The sequence below is a fragment of the Brachionichthys hirsutus genome, chromosome 10 (assembly GCF_040956055.1).
Source record: "Brachionichthys hirsutus isolate HB-005 chromosome 10, CSIRO-AGI_Bhir_v1, whole genome shotgun sequence".
Lineage (NCBI taxonomy): Eukaryota > Metazoa > Chordata > Actinopteri > Lophiiformes > Brachionichthyidae > Brachionichthys > Brachionichthys hirsutus.
Window position 1 is genome coordinate 5,337,115 of NC_090906.1, and position 20,533 is coordinate 5,357,647.

The 20,533-nt window shown below is 41.2% G+C and overlaps 4 protein-coding genes across 4 annotated transcripts; 2 read left to right on the top strand and 2 right to left on the bottom strand.

Annotated features, from left to right (window-relative positions):
• The first annotated feature begins 303 nt into the window (after positions 1-303).
• On the top strand, positions 304-1,278 carry LOC137900223 (olfactory receptor 1E16-like). The gene has a single exon (XM_068744285.1). The coding sequence runs from the start codon at positions 304-306 to the stop codon at positions 1,276-1,278; it is 975 nt and encodes a 324-aa protein (XP_068600386.1).
• A 1,012-nt stretch (positions 1,279-2,290) lies between these two features.
• On the top strand, positions 2,291-3,268 carry LOC137900224 (olfactory receptor 1500-like). The gene has a single exon (XM_068744286.1). The coding sequence runs from the start codon at positions 2,291-2,293 to the stop codon at positions 3,266-3,268; it is 978 nt and encodes a 325-aa protein (XP_068600387.1).
• Positions 3,269-3,588: 320 nt separating this feature from the next.
• Positions 3,589-4,779, bottom strand: coa4 (cytochrome c oxidase assembly factor 4 homolog). Its single transcript, XM_068744942.1, has 2 exons — positions 4,694-4,779; positions 3,589-4,163 (listed from the first exon to the last, which is right to left on the bottom strand). Exon 2 carries the CDS (start codon positions 4,125-4,127, stop codon positions 3,867-3,869), a length of 261 nt encoding a protein of 86 aa, XP_068601043.1. The 5' UTR covers positions 4,128-4,163; positions 4,694-4,779; the 3' UTR covers positions 3,589-3,866.
• Positions 4,780-12,242: 7,463 nt separating this feature from the next.
• tpbgl (trophoblast glycoprotein like) lies at positions 12,243-20,533 on the bottom strand. Its single transcript, XM_068744972.1, has 2 exons — positions 20,522-20,533; positions 12,243-13,298 (listed from the first exon to the last, which is right to left on the bottom strand). The coding sequence occupies exons 1-2, from the start codon at positions 20,531-20,533 to the stop codon at positions 12,243-12,245; spliced, it is 1,068 nt and encodes a 355-aa protein (XP_068601073.1).

The window sequence follows — 20,533 nt, forward strand, 5'->3', positions numbered from 1 at the left end:
GAAGATTTCTGATAACTAAAAATACAAATTGGCACCATTTGATGCCTGAAAATATCAGTAGTTTGGATCAGTGGACTGAGGTGATTCCGCTGAAAGAAAATTTGCCTGTTGGTTAGTTAATGTAAAATAGACGCAGGGGACCAGACTGACTCTATTTAAAACAAACTCAGGAGACGACCGACCCTCTTATCAGCAGCTCTCAACAGAGTTTGCTCATCACAGGAAGAACAACTGAACGCAGCACTGAGACTGAACAGGACATTTGTGTGTTGTCACAGCGTCACGGGGAGAAAAGACTAAACCATGAATTTATTCAACTCTGCTCTGGGGAGAAACATCACTTTGATGCATCCTAAATATTTCATAATAAGTGGATTTATTGGTATACCTCATATCAAATATTACTATGTTTGTCTCTTCTTTTCATATGTGGTCACAGTATTAGGAAACACAATTGTGATGGCCTTAATAATCTTGGATCATAATTTGAGAACTCCAAAATATGTAGTTGTTTTTAATTTGGCATTAGTGGACGTGTTAGGAAGTTCTTCTGTAGTGCCAAAGCTTCTTGACATCATTCTGTTTAATCATCGCAACATCGCATTCAATGACTGCATGACTTTATTGTTTTTCTGCTACACTTGTTTTTCTATGCAGACTCTTAATCTGGCTGCACTCGCCTATGACAGATTGGTGGCCATCATCTTCCCCCTGCATTATGTGGTCCAGGTGACCCACAGGTTCATGCTTTCTTTGATTGCCTTTTCCTGGCTCTTTACTGTAACTATTATACTTACTGCAGTTGGTCTTCTTACAAGACTTTCCTTCTGTAACTCTGTGGTTATTAACAGCTACTACTGCGACCATGGCCAGATCTACCAACTTGCCTGTAATGATAATTCACCAAGTGTTGTTATTACTTTCCTGTTTGTACTACTTTATATTTGGCTTCCTTTTGTGTTTATTGTGTTTAGTTACCTATACATCGGTTATGCATTATCCAAAGTGGCCACAGCTGTGGAAAGAGTGAAGGCCTTGAAAACCTGCTCTGGTCATCTGTCTTTAGTGGGAATCTATTTCATCCCTGCATTAGTACTATCTACGTTCGGGGGTAAAATGCATCCAAATGCCAGAATTATAAACTTGTCTCTTAATGCAATCTTTCCTGCCATGCTGAACCCAATCATTTATGTTCTGCAGACACAAGAAATCAAAGAATCATTGAAAAAGTTGTTTAAGAACAGAATACAACCGACAATCAAAGTTAGAAAAGTATAGAAATAATGTGAGAATTGGATTCACGTAAATTGACTCATGTCTGAAAATATATATCTTGTCAAATGAAAGAGTCTTTGGAACAAGTTCAGAAATGAAATTAACTTCAAATTAAAATTGTGACTGTTTTTTTTTTAAATAGAAGAAATCGTTTTTGTCATTGTAACAAGTGCAACAAAATTGCTTTTGATGTTGTAGTTTCTGCTTTTGTGAGAACTACAAGAACAAGTAAATATGATTAAACATTTCATGTTCCTGCACATAACTGAGAACTTTGAGCATGCTGAAGTTTATTTCAGCCCACACAGATATGCCTAAATTGTATTGATGGAAAAAGAAGGTGTCTCTAAACTGATGTTTATTTGATGATAAAAAAAAGAATACATTTTTGTTCTGCTTTTCACATCTAGAAAAAAACAAGAAAGATTTAATGACACACAAATCAAGCCAATTTTATTTACGGTATATAAAGTGAGCATTTGCCTTAATCTGCTTTGAAATTTGTTCAGTTCATTCCTTTTTATTTTGAGGAAATCTTCTTGTAGTTTGTCACATTTTTACACTGCATGCCATTCCTGATGCAAGTTTGTATTTATCCAGGCTTGAGACCGGCATAAAGAAGAAACTCCTGCATGCCTGCCTGTGATGTGAAATGTTGAGATTTGTGAAACATGTTAAATACTGAATCTATAAATCCAAGTTCATCATTGTGGCCATAAAAAATACAGACTGACTGGTCTGAAATGTTTTGGCGTCGTTTCATTTTCTAATATCTCTACAACAAGTCGTCAAGACAGTAAATTGGGGCAAACAGTAACCATGGCTTGATGCTCACTGACACAAGGGAACAGACACTGACGTAAACAAAGACGTTGACTGCAAAACGGTTAAAGCTCATCAGAGTTTTATCATCAAACAGACATCGAGAGAAGCTCAGAGAGAGCACAGCGCTCACTTGCAGTCCTGTTCAACACAGTGCTTTGGACAGTAAGATTGTCGAAACAATTCATCTAAAATGGACCTTTTCAATTCTGCACTGGGAAAAAACATCACATTTGTGCGTCCTGCATATTTTATAATAGGTGGATTCATCGGTATGGCCCATGTCAAATTTTACTATGTATTTCTCATCTTTGTTTATGTTGTTTCAGTGCTGGGAAACACAATGGTAATGCTGGTAATATGTTTGGATCATAATCTGAGAGCTCCTAAATATATTGCTGTTTTTAACCTTGCATTTGTGGACTTGTTTGGTAACTCTGCTTTGGTGCCAAAGATTCTTGACACCTTTCTGTTTAACCATCACGCCATCTCCTACAATGACTGCTTGACCTACCTGTTTTTCTGCTACACCTGTCTTTCAATGCAGGCTCTTAATCTTGTTGCGCTCTCCTACGACAGACTGGTGGCCATCATCTTCCCCCTGCATTATATGGTGAAGGTGACCCACAGATTTATGTTTACCATGATTGCTTCTTTCTGGGCCTTTATTATAACTGCTGTACTAATTGCAGTTTGTCTTATTACAAGGCTTTCCTTCTGTAAGTCTGTGCTTATTAACAGCTACTTCTGTGACCATGGCCAGATCTACCGGCTGGCATGTAATGACCATTTCCCCAATTATGTGGTTAGCTGTTTGTATCCAGTTATCATTTTCTGGATTCCACTCGCTTTCATTTTAATAAGTTACCTCTATATTTGCTATACTTTGTCTAAAGTGGCCACAGTTCATCAAGGACTCAAGGCTTTTAAAACATGCATTGGTCATCTCTCATTAGTTGCAATCTACTTCATCCCATTGTTAATCACGTTTACTTTAATGGAAAATATACACTCAAATGCCAGGATTATTAACCTGTCTCTGACTTCCCTATTTCCTCCCATGTTAAATCCAATTATTTATGTTCTGCAGACACAAGAAATCAAAGAATCTGTGAAAAGGTTGTTAAAAATCAGTAGAAAAGTCAAAGTCAAGAAAATAGCCATAATGTGACCATTTTTTAATCTTTTCTTTTGTTTTTATGTATTTTTGCAATATAATCTTCGCATCATGCTTTTGTCATTCCACGTATTGATAGATCAGTAAATCAAGTGAAATTTCCTGTGTGATGAAATATCAGACTTTAAATAATGCAAATGACAACATTATAAATAATTGTTTCAGTGTGAATATAAATATAAATCTTGTATGTGTCCTGGAATTCAAAACTATAAAGTTTGTTTCTTGTGAATATGCTTTTTATTTCTGAAAGAGGCTGTATGTAGTAAAAATAAACCACTGAATTAACTCAATTTCTTTTATTTGTACACCGATAGAATTTTGAAGCAAAAGTAAAAAGCCTGGGGAAAAAATGCATGCATCTTTAAATGGATAATAAAGAAAACAATGTTATTACAAATTTTGATTGGACATATTCATATATGATGGCCAGACAATAGTTTTAGTTGTGGTTTTGGTGTTATATTTACGATAAACACCCTCTATTTTCATTTTAATGAACATCTGTACTTAACAAATTATACAATTATATAGTCTTTTCTAGCTCAAATATATCAAGCAGGTTCTCAACACATTCCAAGTTCAATTGAGTTCAGCTAGGTGCAGACTGGGTGGAGGTTGGCTGCTGCCTCCCCGTCTGTCCTCTCTTTTTACTTTGGAAATTCATCATGCAGTTTTTGAAAGTCTGAACGTGGCTCTGGCAAACTCGCCAGTCCTGGTGTTCAGCCATGCACTCCTGAACAGCATAATGCAGCTCAGCACACCCAGTGTGGGATATCATGCGATCAACGGGGTCATCCTCATCGTCATCGTCTTGTTTACGACTCCGGTCATGGGGAGACGGGGAAGTCATCTTGTTTCAATGCACAGCGGCGACAATGTGGGTCGTCTGTGAGCAGCAACAACAACAATAATCATTATGCTTGCTCTGCTGAACTCTGCTGAACTCTGCTATGAAATGTAAGTTAAGTCGACATTTCTTGTAATGAATTCAGCAGCACTTTCTCATTCATTTAGACAAACAATGCAAGTAATTCTGGTCCATTTATGACTCAATTGAGCTTACTTTTGTTTCACTGCTATAATGCAGGGGGCAATAAAAGTTCATTTGCAGATTAAACATTATGCGCCTCCTGTTACACTTGAGTGCCTCCAGTGAGAGCATTTTATTATGAGTACTTACTAAAAAAACAAAAAAGGACATACATTTTTCTTTTAGATATATAATTGCTGTTCTGCTTTACTTAAGAACGTCGTTTCTATGTCTGTTTCAAGTAAAGACAGCAAATGATGCTAATGTCAGGCTACAGCTGTCATTTAACACTACGGTTGTTCGGTGGATTCACCCGTATGACGTCATCACTCGCGTTAGAAAACTAATCTGGCTTAAGAAAGTGTTAACATTCCGCTCACTCTTACCTCTGTGTCTTCTCGAGTACATATACCAGTCGATTATCTGAAGTTAAGTTTGTAACACCAGCATAGGCACGAGGACATATTTCAGCGAAGGACCAAGGTGCAACCCTAAAATAGTTCCGGCGCTACAACAAGGGTTCCGCTGCAGCTAATAGTCGGCGCTGAACTATAACCATGTGAACATTTATTCAAGTGCTCTGCGCACTTGCACCTCTTTGATGTTTTATTTTATGCAACTTTATTGACTAATTTATTTCACAACTTGTCCAGAGGTAAATTGCCCATTGAACTTTTTAATCCACATGTGACAGCTTTAACGAAAGGGAAGGGTTTTAATAAAAAATATACAGTATACTGTATACACATATAATAATAATAATAATAATAATAATAACAATATAAATATGATAATAAAAAATATCACCCCCCCCAAAAGATAATAATAATAAAATAAAAATTGTTCTTGTTAATTTTGTTATTTCAAATACAGTAGCTGATAAATATCATATGTTGCCAATAAACCTAATGTTCAATAGGGGGATGAATAATTTTGCATTATAAATATCGATAAAGCTTATGCTTCATCTTTACAGTATGCACACTTTCAAACACATACCCACACATTAAAAAAACACTCACGCTTCACCCTCCAATCATAAATCCTTAAGTAGAACTTCAAACATCAACATAAATGTATATTTATTCACATGTTGCTGTCGTCTATTTTTTTACAAAAGGAGAACAAATCTATTACCATAAAATACAATTTATTAGTTAACATTTTGGATCTATAGCGATTTAATAAAAAAATGAAATGGCCCGGCTGATTGTCCAATAAACAAATGATCGAAGTCAGTAATCAAAGCTGGTGACATTTTATGGCGACATGCTGTCGCCATAAAATGACTATAGATTTATGTAATATGATGGGAAATTAAGACTTAGTTTATTGGTACACACAGATAAACAAGTCCATAAAAAATATACTGTCTGACCACATAATGTAGCGACAACGGAAATGAATAGGATTTCCTAAAAGGACGCAGGACCCCAAACAATAAGACCTTCCCCATCCTGTTTGACTCTGGGAAACCCTGCTAATGAGCGCCATTTGTGATGTCATTGCTAAATAATGCTTCCTACCGATAACAGACAAACCTTGAAATGTTCAGATTTAAACCTATTTAATCTCATCGGCATCTATTAGGGTCTCTTGGAATTAAAACTGCATGGGAAGGGGGTGATTGCTGATGTTAATGAGTCATTAGAGCTCCTGCTAAATAGTCCCCCCGGCTGCAGCAGATAGACCAACAGTCCCATCTCCTGTGCAAAACACTGATGCCCCTGACGCGGTCACCTCCTATAATTAGTGGGCCAAGTGCGATAAACATAAGGTGCACTAAATTAAGGTCACGCTGCTGGTAATGGATACAAGTGTTGCGCAGATGCATTATCTAAATGGTTCATGGTATCTGCTGAAACCAAGTACTGACACAGTGATTGTGTTCTCTTCTCCAAAATATAAAGTATTTATCCCGCACTGGGGGAAACTTGCTATAGTTTTATATAGACCAATGGCATAAATGCAGAGTCAGTGGCTGATTGATTATACCTGGTGCAGGAAAAAAATATGATTGAAAGAGAATTTGGTTGATGGCAGATCCACTTACACTGACTTTTGATTATACTAAAATTAATGTATCAGTCCACCCTGCCTTTCTATGCCAATAGGTTAAAATAGTTTAAAAAGAAAACCTTGTCCCAATATTTCTGTTACAGGGCCTGGAAGTCAAATTAATTGTTAAAGAACATTTGTCTAGAGAAGACCACAGTGGGACAATTTGGAAAGAGTCAAAAGTTTTAGGACACATCAAAAATAACCAAACTTGGTGATAAAGAGATGTTTCTTTTCTCTCATAGTTGTACTGTGCAATGCAATTTACAAACTAAATATATACGGTATATATAAAAAAGGACACACATAACAAACAAAAAAAACACCACAATATGTGGCAATAAGCCAAGAAAGGGTCGTTCAATCAGTTGCTAAATTCTCTCATCTCTGAGGAAAAAAAAGTTAACTAAATGGGGGTCAACTCAGTTATTACCAATGAAGAATCATCACAAACTACTACTAATTAAATGGAGCAACTGTGCTTTTAAATATCTCATTGTGACAAGGCAGCACTGTCTCTAAGTGCTCTACAGACTTGATTCAGTGACGACTTTTATGCCCACATATAAATGGGAGAGAAAGAACTGCCGTGGCTTGTTGGATGATGATGCTGACGTTGTGATAATGGGCGGTGAGGACAGAGGTTTGCCATTGCTCACAAAGCAACAGCCTGTCAAGCCTGTCAGAGCAGCTGCAGCTTTCTGTGTGGAAACGGGTCAATGTTAAGATCGGTCAGACAATGTGCCGCTTCTCTGGCCTGAAGGACAGCATGAAATATTCAAACTGCAGACACTGCATTTATTTTCACAGACATTTGACTGATATGCCGCCCATCACATATTCATCCTGCCCAGACAGTCTAGTTGGCAGATAATTAGTAAAGCTCCAGGAAAAGTGTGGTTAGATTGATCGGAAGAAAGCCCATAATAATGAAGATGAATCATTTTTACAATATTTTTACAATATTTAAATCTTTTCTTACAATTACTAGAATTGCTTCAGTGACTAAAAATGTCTAAATAAAATACATACAGATCAGTTTTTAAAATGCAGTCACTCGTGTGTGTGCTTGCTAATTACCTTTAAAGTAAGAACATTGGCGCTGTTTGTTGGATGTATTGGCTAAAGTCTGCTCAGAAACAGACGCACGGGGCTGATCTGTCAAACACAGAACATTACCATCGACTCATTTTTGACATTAGTCGAGACTGAATGCTGCTACAGTGTCCTCGGACAAGCTGGACAAGGACAAACTTTCTTGCCATATCTGATTTTCTTTTTTTCCCCAAGATACCATACGGGTTTCAAGCTGCTACTAAGATTTCTTGTTTAACATGGCATGATGAGCCGACAGCGGATGCACACCATATAATGTAATTATTTCATTTGCATATTAAAGGCTGCAGTTATTCTTGGGAGGACAGCCCAGCAGGCCCCAAAAAGCTTAGTTAAGTCAGCTGCTGAGAGTATTCAGTACAAAAGACATTGTGAAAAATGTTGTAAGGTTTTTAAGAAAGAAGAACAGCCTGAAGGTCCTCAGGAGGTTTCTCTGTGATGCGCACAGAAACTGCCATCATTGGATTTTGGAGTCACATTTTGATAACTGCCCCGGTGCCTGAATTATCCTGTGCCTCATTGTCACCTTGCCAATCATTCTGCCAAACCGAGCATGTGGCGCACATTTGAACAGTTGCTGCTGACAGATTCATCCGATCCAGAACCAGCACCTGAGCCCTTTGCTGGAAGGCATTTGATCAAAATTAAAGTGTGAAATCTGAGGCGTAAATGTCAGTGTGCTCTCTCTGTGCATTTCCCATGAGCTCATTCCACACACTGATGATTCCTTCTTGGTAACGGCAAGAAAGTCAGATGGTATAATTAGTGCAGTAACGATCTGAGGCACCTGCGCAGCTTGTTAACACTGAGCGTGTTCTTCTGGTCGAAGGTCAAACGACCAGCAATCTGTATTTACACAGAGTCCAGGATGAATAAAGATCAAGCTGAGCGCTGCCGCTGCCCTCTGCTTTTCCAGATGTGAACTTCCCGCGTGATCTTTGATCTCACAGAAGAAAAAAAAAAAGAATGATGACATTCTAAAGGCAACCTAACCCTGTTTGATGGGACTGATGCAATGGCTTTTGATTATACTAAAATTAATGCAGCAGATATAAGCAATCAGCCACTGACTCTGCATTTATGCCATTGGTATAACCAAAAACAAAACTTTTCAGTCCAATAAGTACCTTCATACCTGGCAGAGAGAAAGACACAGCATCATCGGTCGTTCTTCAGTGTCTCATGTCCATCCATTGACCCTTTTCTTCTTTCATAAACAGCGACTGTTTGCTGTTCACTGAATCCAAGCTGCAATTCATTTCTGACTGCTGTGACTTGCTGAAGATTTATGAAGAACGTACAAGTGCACCAGTGTTGTGTAGGACACTGATAGCAAAGGAAGGAAATTGAAAATCACACGTCACTTCCAGTTCTCTTCCGACTATACAAACAAAGCACCGAAGCTCCATTTCAGATTTGAAAATGTTCACAGCAATACAGCAATAAAAAAAATATTTTTGATAAAGTTGGAGTCAGATAACCTTCTCCTGCCATTGGGCTTTTGACCTAAAGGTCGCATATGATGCAAACAAACAAAACATGTTTTGATTGTGCATCATTGAGGGTTAAACATTGCTGTCTCGCCGTTCGGCGCGGCAGTAGCTCAGTCCATAAACACTTGGCTTGAGAACCAGAGAGTGGCTTTTTCAAGACCAGCTTTAGGCGAGTGGACTGTGAAATGTGGACTGGTGGTTGTAGAGGTTCCGGTTTGCATTCTGAGCACTGCTGAGGTGCCCTTGAGCAGAGCACCGAACCCCAGAAGTTTCGCCCTAGCACTGCTACGTGGTTTGCCCTCTGCTCAATCGTCTCTCCGTTAATTTGTGTGTAAAAACATTCCTCATTAGTCAAGGCACACCCTTCAGGTGTGTGTGTGTGTGTGTGTGTGTGTGTGCAGTGTGGCTTTAAACTGTGTCTAACTAGACAGATGTGAACCCTCCACTTCCATCTACCTACAGCAACACCGCCAACCAAACCGCTTCCCTTTTCTTCAGACAGTAGTCGAGTATAGTCTAATGCGTAGTAGGCTCATTTCAACGCGTCATAAATGTCTCATATTCTGCTTCCCGGGACACCAGTCTCACCTGGGCAAGCAACAAACGGCGGCCATGCTGCCTTCATTGCAGATTCCGTCTGCAGCATTTATTGTCGGATGCATGCATAAAGAAAGCCATCCTGTTCAATCAGCGGTCGATGTGCCGTGAGACGTTCAGATATTACCCATCGCGTTTAAAGTGTTCCAGTGGAGGATACGCTAGAAAGCGTCCTGCAGTTCAGTATGATTGAATTCTCCCGTAGCGGCAGACTTTCCGAGCATCTCCGTCAGATCGCAGTTGGCTTTTGTCCGTCCCGTGATGTTCTCATAAATAACAAGGTAGTGAGTCATTGTTGTGCACAAGGCAAGGACGTTTGATGCCTGGACTCAAGAACTCCCCTTTCTTTATCTTTGCTTTACTATGTCCTTCCTTTTTTTCTGGGCTCTGCCTAAACCCTGTCCCTGTGTCCTTAAAGAGTCACTCAACTGGAAAAAGTCATTTGGATGACGTGGACTGAGCGAGAAGGAAGGACAGAAATGGGTGGGGGGGGGGGCAGAGAGGATGTCTTTGAGTGTATTTATGAGGACAATGTGGCAAAATGACCAGAAAACAAAAAGTGGAGCACAGACAAGTGGCAAGCGGAATACTCAAGTGAATCTAGAAGATCCATTTTGTCATTTTGAAAAGGAGGAGGCAATTCCTCTGTGACCACAATCTGTGTTTATGTCCCGGAATCCCAATCGCCTGCATTAAATCACGGGCCGTCATGTCACCCTGCAGACGACTTGCTGTCACAATATCAGTTGTAATCACTACATTTTTTATTTGCCCATCTTTACAGAGCAGATTCCAGGATTGATGACTCTAGCTAGGAAGTGCATGAATCCCAATAAAACATATTTGCGCACATTAACGCCTCTGCCACGTGTGATTTATGATTTCTTTGTGACGCTTAATAGTCCAATCCATTCATCATTCCTTGGAAATTCCACTCCGCACTCGCCTCCCACACTCGAGCGGTGTGTGTTTGTCTGAGTGAAATCAGAGCAGCCGCTCCGTGAGCGCTGCTTTCCTCATGATGCCTTTTTGCCAGCCTTTGTGCAACGCTACTGTGGCCGGTGCGCCGCCATGTCATCATGCCATGTTGCTATGATAAGTGACAACTCACATTGCAATGTCCCTGTTACATAAAGGCGGCTCCTGCACTGCTGACATGGAGGAACACCCTCATCAAGAGTTTACAAACAGACAGTCACGATGAACACGATGAGCGCTCCTCATTAGGCCTCATGAACATTAACCACATTGTGATTTAAAGCCACGTGAATGCGGATGAGATGAAACTGATCCTATTAATTACATTAGAAGTGAGGCACACTTACTTGTGAGGCAAATAATCACCAGAGAAATCCCTGTTGGTTTCACACAATATAAGTTTTCCCTTTCATCTGTTCTTTGAATGAACATGATCTCTTTTCTACTCCCCTGCTTTTTTTTTTTCTTCCCTTATTTCATGACCTTGGCTCCAAATCCCTGCGATCACAGCTGGAGGCCTTTAGTTAGAGGTTCGTAGAAAGATCCAGGCTTTCATCATGACCCCGTGCCGATGAGACGAACGCTGCCGTGGTAGTCTGTAGTGCAGCGTGTGACACATTGTCACTCCACGATGACGTCCTGGGGTCCTGGTCATTTTGGAATGCGGGTGCGAATGATCGTTTCTCTTTGTATCAGACCTGTAAAGGAATGGTCAACATGACCAATGTGTACGCCGGCTCTCTCACCCAACAACCCTCCTCCTGCATGTGGGCCTGCAATGAATGGTATAGAAAATGGATCTCGTTGGTGCTTGAAGAGCAGCAAGAAGCAAACAGGGTGAGATCTTAGACCATTGTGTGATCCCATCGGCGGCAATCAGACGTCTAACCAAAGCTCGCGTTAACGCCTTTCAGCAAATTCAGAAGTAATATGAGGCAAAATAAAACATTTCTCCTGTTCAGCGTCTAAAGCTGCATGAAGTCAATATTTCCTTATGATGAAATGTGAAGAACACTGCTAACTCAGCATTTTCATTTGACCTTTTTTTTTATTAGGAGTTTGTTTGGTTGCTTTTCTTTTATAATCCTACAACAATCACATGCATTGATACACTCTGTCCTTTTCCTGATAACTGACCTGGTGTTCAAATGATACACATGTGAGTAATATCAGAGATAATACTTATAAAGAAGGCTGATTACTTAACCCACGTGGCAGATGATGGAACTTTATGGTTCACTTTGTCGTACACCTGCCCCCAGTCCCCTTGACTCCTCCACCGGTAGATATAAAACAGGATGGACTGGTTTGGTTTTCACTGCAGCGTATTATCAGTATCCAGTAATCTAATTTCAATCCATCTTTTTCAATTTTGGACTGCGTGTTTGCCCCTTTGTGAATGGGACAAAGGTTTACAAGCTGCTGTAGCCTGTAAATCGACATGATACACAATATATATACACAATATAGTACAATAATCTCATGGTGATTGAAATTTGGCAAGTTCTGTGCACACCTCAGTGCACGGGGATACCTTACCGCCGCCAGTCGCTGATAATGATTGCGTTTTTTTGTTGTTGCTATTTTAAAAACAGTTTTTATTTCATGCCAGCATGTAACCAGTGAATCACCTCAGCCCCCCCCCCCCCCCCCCCATCCTCCCTAACACACGCCAGTGTGGGGTCTCTGCAGGTTAAACGGCCACGTTGGCCAGCCTCGGGTCCGCGTCCTGCTCGTAGCGGTAATGGTAGACCTCCATCTGGTCCCTGCACGCCTCCCGGATGTTATTCATCCACCTTTTGATGCCTCTGCGGTTGAGATAGAGCACCATGAGAAACACCACCCCGATCAGAGCCAGCACTAGACCGAGGAACACGTAGGAGACCGCCTCGAGGTTCTCCTTCATGCAATCCACGTCCTCCCTGTGGAGCTTCTCCACGGGGAGCCCCCTCTTGGCCTCCGGCTCGCTGCACAGGAGGCGCCCCGCGTCCGCACACTGCGTGGAGTTCTTCAGCCAGGAGTAGAACGGCTCCAGCTCGCAGTTGCATCGGAAGGGGTTGAACGACAAGTAGACGCGGACGCGCCTGTGCTGGAACAAACTGGTGACGTTTTCCCACCCGATGCTCTCTATCGAGTTATTGATCAGGACCAACGCGTGGAGGTCGTGCATGTCGGATCTCGTTAGCGGTATGGACGTCAGCATGTTCCCCGCCAACTCCAGTCTATGGAGGTTGCGCAAACTTTGCGCGCTGAGGGCATTTGCGAGCTGCGTCGCGGCCCGGGGCCAAATGGAGGCATTGAGGTGAAGAGAACGCAGCTCCGCTAACCCGTGGAAAGCCCTGGCCGAGATAGACGTCAGCTGATTGTGGCTCAGATCCAGCGCACGCAGTCGGGGAAGTCCCAGGAAGGCGTACGGCTCAATAGTCCGTATTCCGTTGTGGGACAGGGAGAGTGTTGCCATCGCCGACTCCGTGCCGTTGACGCTGAACGCACCGCGCTGCAAAGTTGAGACGTTTCTCCCTTGGAGTATAAAAGCGGACGTCCAGCCCGGGATGTCTCTCGGTAGCTCGGTGTCCTCTCCGTCGCGGCAGGTCACTGTCCCGGAGTCTCTGGCACAGACGCAGGACGACGGGCAGGCGTCGTCCATCCGGACGGGCAGAAACAACAAACACACCGCTGCCGCGTAACGCCAGCGATTACGCGCAGAGAAAAGGCGCGTGGAAATGGTGATGCTGTGGAACGTCCACATCTTCAGAAGTGTCTCGCAAATCCTCTCAGCCAAGGCATGCAAGAAGTCTAACCCGTCCGGTACCGGTTACTTTGAACCGTCAGGATAAAAGAAGAAGAAGAAGAAGAAGAAAACGCGCTTTCCACAGACATGTCACTCTGATCTACATCTGTCTGGAGAAAGGATGAGTTCACACAGGACGATGGACAACAGCTGATTATGTAAAAAGCTGCTTCCTTAGAGAGAGAGAGCGGGGGAGAGAGAGAGAGAGAGAGAGAGAGGTCTATTTGAGAAAGCCCTCTTCTCAATTTTAACTGGATAACTGATTGTGTCAAATGTTGCATATTCAATTTGTATCTGAAATCTATTTGGGTGTTGTGTATTTGGTGATGGCTTTGTTGTGTCTTTGTTGTGTCTTTGTCTGATCAAATGAAAAATAACCACTTAAAGATGATGAGTCACAATTTGCAGGATGTTTTATTTTTCCATTTGACAAAAAAAAAAAACACAAAAGAAAATGTGATGATGATGATGATGATATATTAGCACAAGAGCCAATTTGAATGAGTTATTGTGAATTAAATGATAATGTTTCACGCGCTGTTTCCTCATCTCTTAATTACTTTCTGTTCCAACAGAATCCCTCAGATGAAAGGACATGAGCCCATTTATTATGACGAGGTTGTTGTAGGATGATATAAAATCCAAGTGAGCAGGTCTTTTTCCTTTCCGCATCAAACTTCTCGAGTTACAGCATTATGTTCAAATTATTTTAAATTAAATTCTACTCTAATCTGTCATCTGAAAGAGCAGCTCCTGTGCGGCTTCACAACAATGTGGTTCTGGGTTCACGTTCAAACATGGGTCCTTTCCTCATGATGGATGGATGGATGGAAGGATGGATCAATACGGTGGCATAAGTGGAAAATCTAGACTTAATTTTAATTTCTGTCACAGTCGAGATCATTCTGCGCTAAACTGAATATTTAGTGGCGGACAAAGAAGAAGATCGAAGAAAAATAAATAAATTGCCGCATACATCAACAAAGTTTTTCTCGCGTCATTTTTTTACAGTGTCAATTTATGAGATAGCCTATGACAAGTTATTGCACAGTTGGGTAATGGCTGCGTGAATGGTCAGTGTTTATCAGCGTGTAACTGAAGCATTACAAAAGTTGTTGTGTGAGACACAGACAAGAATGGAATGGGTTTAAAAAGGAAAGTTACCATAATTAGATAAATCTGCCTCTGAACCTGAATCAGCTTCACTATGGAGCGGTAGAGACGGCGGTGGAGCCGCCAGCAAAGCAAGGAAAAGACATTATGACAGCTACTTGTGGTATAGCTTAATCTGCTGTAAGATCCATCAAGCTCTCTCCCTATGTGCCTGGAATGTGAAAATGTCACGCCAAGGAATGAGTGCCAGCATTAAAGCACCCCTAACAACAAATCATCTTTCCCTAGGCAGCAAAGGTGAGGAGTGTTTTATTCACCTGGAAAGAGAACGCAATCACAATGAGCAAGTTTCAGAGAAAGATTTGCCGCTCCTGGCACAGGAGCAACCGGCAGATCGCAAATGAATGAATAATAAAACGTTAAGTTGTGACTTTGGGGGAGGTTTTGGATCATTGGCGAAGGAGTACCCATTTGTTTTAAGTGTTGTCATTCAATTCTGCTACTGTCCTCAATGATGGATTAGTGTGAAGGGAGTATTTCAGTGAAGGGAGTGCAGGGATGGACTGAGGTGCTGTGGACACATGTCTGCTACTCAGGGAAGGCAGGCGGCGTGTTTTGAAATACTTTCCAGCTTGACGTGAAAAAAAGGTTGAGGAGCACTGGTCTAAAACACAAGTGCATTTTTTTTAAAAACTATGTTGTAATTATACCTTAATTCTAAGATAAGGGGCCAAAACAAACCCAGACAATATTGTCACATGTATAAGGCACTGCAGTTTATACACTGAGTATCAATTGATGATGATGATGAATACATTTATGAAGAATATATTTATTAGTTAGAATGTTAGAGCAGTACAAGTACAGTCAAACACCCTGTCCAAGAGGAGCATTTCAAAAAAAACCTTGCGGTCTTGTTTCCGTTGAAAGTCCTTCGAAATTCACCGACATGTAATTCAAGACATAAAGACGAAGAGTGTTACTTAATATAGGAAAAGGAACAGGCACCAGCCCCATAACTATTCTTTTAAAGGTCAACAGGAACCACAGAGGACATTTCCGTCTTTGTGTTTGTTCATATCGGCATGGCACTGGGGAGTCGTGAGCTTATTCCACTTTGCTGCTCGGTCAGAGAGCACTAAATCTGGAACGGGCCCGACACAAATGACTATGGCAGGGATGTAAATATAGACACTGGGAGACGGCAGCGATGAGAAAGCTGAGCCCGAGAGACAACAAGAGAGGCCGAGATAGAGAATGATTGAGAACGCTCTTCCTGCTGGTGCTCCTGATAAGCTCAACGGGCCATATTTACGTCGGGTTGTTTTGCCTATTAAGGCGTACGGCGCAGTATTTCTTCCTCCAAACAAACAAGGGCATCAGTCCTCCTCCTCGCCTCCCTGGACCCCATCGCCTGCTCCGCAGGTGTCCGCTCCATCTGCCAGCGCAGAGCGTTGATTTAGAGGTGGCTGCTATTCAAAGGCCATCGCTGGGATGTTGTTAGGGTGCCCTGCTTGCGGCCTTCAACTTGACACTGAACCTCGGAATTGATTTCCTCTTGGCAGCCCTTGTGTGTGTGTGTGTGTGTGTGTGTGTTTGTGCTTGTATAATTGTGTGCGACTGACCAGCTGAAGTTAGCCAGCGAGTATTTCTTCCCGTTGTTACCTTTTGTTTCTGGTATAAATGATGAACTAGAAGCAGTATGCTACTTTTGCATGTACTACATATGCTGTATTTTTTTATTACGTTTTGCGTGTTTTTTTTATATGTTCAAGCCACTCATGCAGTCTCCTAAAGGTCTTCTTTCATCCTCCCATTTGTCATACCTTCACCTTGTTTGAACGACCAACCTGATCTGTGGTTGGTTCATAATTATGCTGGACTCATAATTCAACATGGGTCAGTCGCCTCATGGAAAAAAGGCCATGTAACAGAATAGACCTAAAGGTCGTGAAACATTTAGTGCAGCAGATGTTGATCCTCCACCATTGGCTGAACATAATACCTACATCAGAGACAGTATCTGCACCTTCATCATCAAACTGGCTGCAGCTCAGCATCACATCCTACACCCTGACCTTTTAAGGGTTGCTCTCTAACTGATACTGTGTGTTAAACTGCTGTCTCCTTCCCCGAGTGCAGCAGCAGCAGAGCCTCCTTACTTCTTACCTTTAGCTCATTAGCAGCACTAATTTACATTTTGCATGAAAATGACTTGAGTTCTTGAATAGTTTATTCCCTTGACTGCAGAGATATACTTTTAGCTGTGAAAGTGTTTGAAGGGTGTGTGTGTGTGTGTGTGTGTGTGTGTGTGTGTGTGTTTTAAAGTGTTTACCTCTTTAAAAGCAACTGGGAGTGAGAAGTTGAAGGACTCTGCAGCAACTGTGATGATATATAATGTGATTGATACATACCAACACACACACACACAAGGTCTAACACTACTGGACCATATCAATCTGACGGTGCAGAGAAGTGTGGGCATTCTACTAGCACAAACAGGCAGAGGTCAGGCTTCATCTAAGAAAACAACCAAGCAGTAAAGATTAGCAGCACATCGTCCACCTCAGGGTTCCTATCTCATTCTTTCTCCCATCTCAGATGCAGCCTGCACTTCTGTCTGCTCCACCTCTCTTTCAATCTGCTCCTTCAACAAGTTTCTACTATAGCTGATAAATAAAAGATGAAAAGATGAGTGGGAAGGGGATGGAGGTGAGGGAGAAGTGACGAAGTACCAGTGTGGTCTAGTCAGCGCCATGTGGGGATGAGGGCGTAAATGGATCTTCAAGAACGGGTGTCGCCTGTCCCAGGGAGCATTAATTAGTCATTTAGACGTGTAATGGAGTGAGCCGTAGCCAGACAGGCACAGCCGCTCAAGCAAAGCCAGGCCAGTCAATCAGAGGAGTTCGCTGTGTGACTGGCAGAATGGAGGGACCGGAGGAATCACTGAGGCCGTAACATAAAATCAGTTTCACACCAGAGTTTAAAATAATGTTCTTTGTTGGGTAAAATCATTAATAATAATGACGAAGGTTGTATTATCAGACAGGGGTTCATATTGGCCCGTTTTCCTTTTTATTATATTCTTTTAATCATCTTACTTGTCTACCAAAATGCTGTGCATAAAGAAAGGTTAATGATCTATTTCAAGGTTGCAGATGAAAGATTTTCCCCAACCCTTATAAATCACACTGCTGTACAAATGCATAATTTTTCACGTTACACTCTGGACTGGGGGTGGGTGTAGTTTCTTGTGCCGCGTCACGCTCATTCAGGGTTCAAGTTCGTTCGTAAAACTTAATCACAGATACACTTTGTTTTCTAAATAAATATTTTTTTTAAATAATTACATAAGAAAGTAATTCAAGTTTAAATCCATGTGAGATTTTTTTTCCTCTAAAGAATTTTGAACCTTTCGTTTCCTCAATAGGACTTAAAAAAATGTTTTATTGATGTAAAGAAAAATAATTACATCATGACTACTTCACAATTAATTGCTGTAAGAGTTACACAAGAGGTCTTCTAGGAAATGTGGTTTTATTTTGGTAGAAAATGTTATGCCACTATTGAAGACTTGAAACAAATGAGATGAGGGAATCAGGCATGATGAGAGGTGAAACAGCTGTAAATAGATATTCACTTCGGTGTATTTTTTTTACCTTAATAAAACACTAATAGCTTTATAGTATTACACAATAATGACTCATGCAGTATCTGGTTGGATCGGTTTACTGAAACCGAGGTTCTGATCCCATGACAAGCGATATGGATACTTGGCCTGCGATGCTTCTATTTAGATGGAATTACGAAATGGTTACTATCTGATGTTCGGGTGACCTCTGCTTGTCCTTCTGGCTGCTGTTGATTGACATTGCAGATGCCGCCATGGTGGGTAAATCACTAATGCTGGAAGTGTATCAGTGACACCCTGGAAAGTGAACCACCTGCCCAAATCTAGGAAAAACAATCACCTCCTGCCTGTCCTGCTGTAATGGGTTAACAAGGCCGGTGATTGTTTTGGGGTTTTTTTTGAGAAAGAGCAATTGTTTCTACTACTTAATATATAAATTTATTTTAAATAATGCCCCAAGATGCGCTGGCGACAAATTCGGGATGTTCCCCGCCTCTTGCCCGTAGCAAGCTGGGATAGGCTCCAGCAAATCCCGAGGCCCGCAGAGCAGAAAATGGATGGATTTTAAATTATGAAATGTTTTTTTTTTTATCATTATTCTATCTTGCTTGAGTTCAACAGTCCGATTTAAATAATTCACTCTAATTCTAATATATTCTTGTATAGTAGTTGGTCAGATTCTGTTCTTATGCAGTAGCATAATGCATGGTACTCGTGGTAGTCGTGTGTTTACATGTACAGAGAAATACTAGACAGAGCATAGCAGCACTCTCAAGGGCAGGGTGAGTTTCCAGTGTCCATGAAGGAAGGTCAGCAGGTGCTGTAGGTAGAGATACTTTAATCATGAAATACAAGTGTGGTGCGATTCAAATTTAGAGTCGTATTTATCATTAAAATGTTATTCGAGTTTGTGCATTTTATCTTTTGGAGTTTCCTCCCTGAACTTCCAGTAAACCTTGATGCTGTCAGGTATTTGTTTAGTAGAGTGGTGGCATCCTCTGTCTGTCAGCATTTTCGCTCTACATTACTTCTTCTCAGCTAGGGTGCATTTTCCACTGTGACCTGCAGCGTGACACTGGAGATGGACGAGTGGCAGCCGGAATCTGCTGCCGCCGCTTCTCATTTATTCAGTAAGTTGTGCGTCTGGAGCTAATGAGAGAGATTGCATGGAAATTGTGTTGGTCAAAACCATATTCTGTCACCCAGCAACCACCTTGTTCCTTTGTGGAAAGCTTTGGAGCTATATAAATGAGTAAGACATTTACAGTTGCAGCCACAAGATAGTGGAAAAATATGTACTCAAGTTCTGCACTTACTGTAAGTGGGGTATTGGGTATTAAGTGTGTCTCTTGATTTTTGCTTTGAATTTCATCTCAACATTCCAGAGGGTGTAAAATCATACAGCATGATGTATGGGACATGCTGCAACATACGGTATGGGACATGGGACATTTCCTGGTTTCTGGCAATTCATTTTTGAAACAATTTCTAAAATATGTGGGAAAACAATGAACCCATCTTCTATCTTTTTTTCTTCGTCTGTGTAATTAGTTTTGCATTTCAATGTGTGGACATTTGAATCTATGGACGTATGATTGATGTCTAGTGGGAGGTTTAGGGGATGGACAGGAAGTTCCCTTCACTGGTGAGCATCTGAAAAATAAAAGAACCTTAAACGAGAACAAAGACAAACAGAACACATTTCAAAGGACATATTTTTTATTTGTCACTTTGTATTTTAATTTTTTATAAAATGTAATATTAAATATTCCCAACTTTTTGATCAATATAAAATGCACCTGCAGTATTAATAATTTAATACAGGGTTCTCGTCTTCTGGAGAAGGAGCAGCTTTCACTTTTGATATTTAAAGTATATTTTTGCTGGTACTACTTACTACAAGTAATATTCTGACAGACTTCCATTTTTATTGAATTTAAAAAGGATCTGTTTGTTTCTTTCTCCACCACCAAATTATCAAGTGACCAACAGCAACATCTTTGACTCACGCAGTCATGGAACTCATAATGAGGGGGGGGAGGGGGGGTGGTGTATAGAGACGTTTTTGAGTAAAGACGTGAGCTATATAAATCGGTGCTTTATAACGACACAGACAGAACAGATTGGCTTTGATTATCCCTCCTAATGTGTCCTTGAATGTGACACCATAATCCCTTCCAGACATTTCCTCCCCTTGTGAAGCTAGAAAGTAGAAAATGAGATCTCGCTCTACAGAAGCTAATAAAGAATCACATTGCACATTACAGCTGGACAACTGCTGAAAGAGTGGCATGAGCAGCCATAGAGGAAATGTCTTCATCATCCATCCATGTTTCAACACTGTGCTGAAAATACTCCTGCCATTGTGGCGGAGAACAGAGCGAGACATTTGCGGAGAAAAGGAGGCATGGATAGATAGGCTGGGAAGGAGGAAGACATTTTCATACAT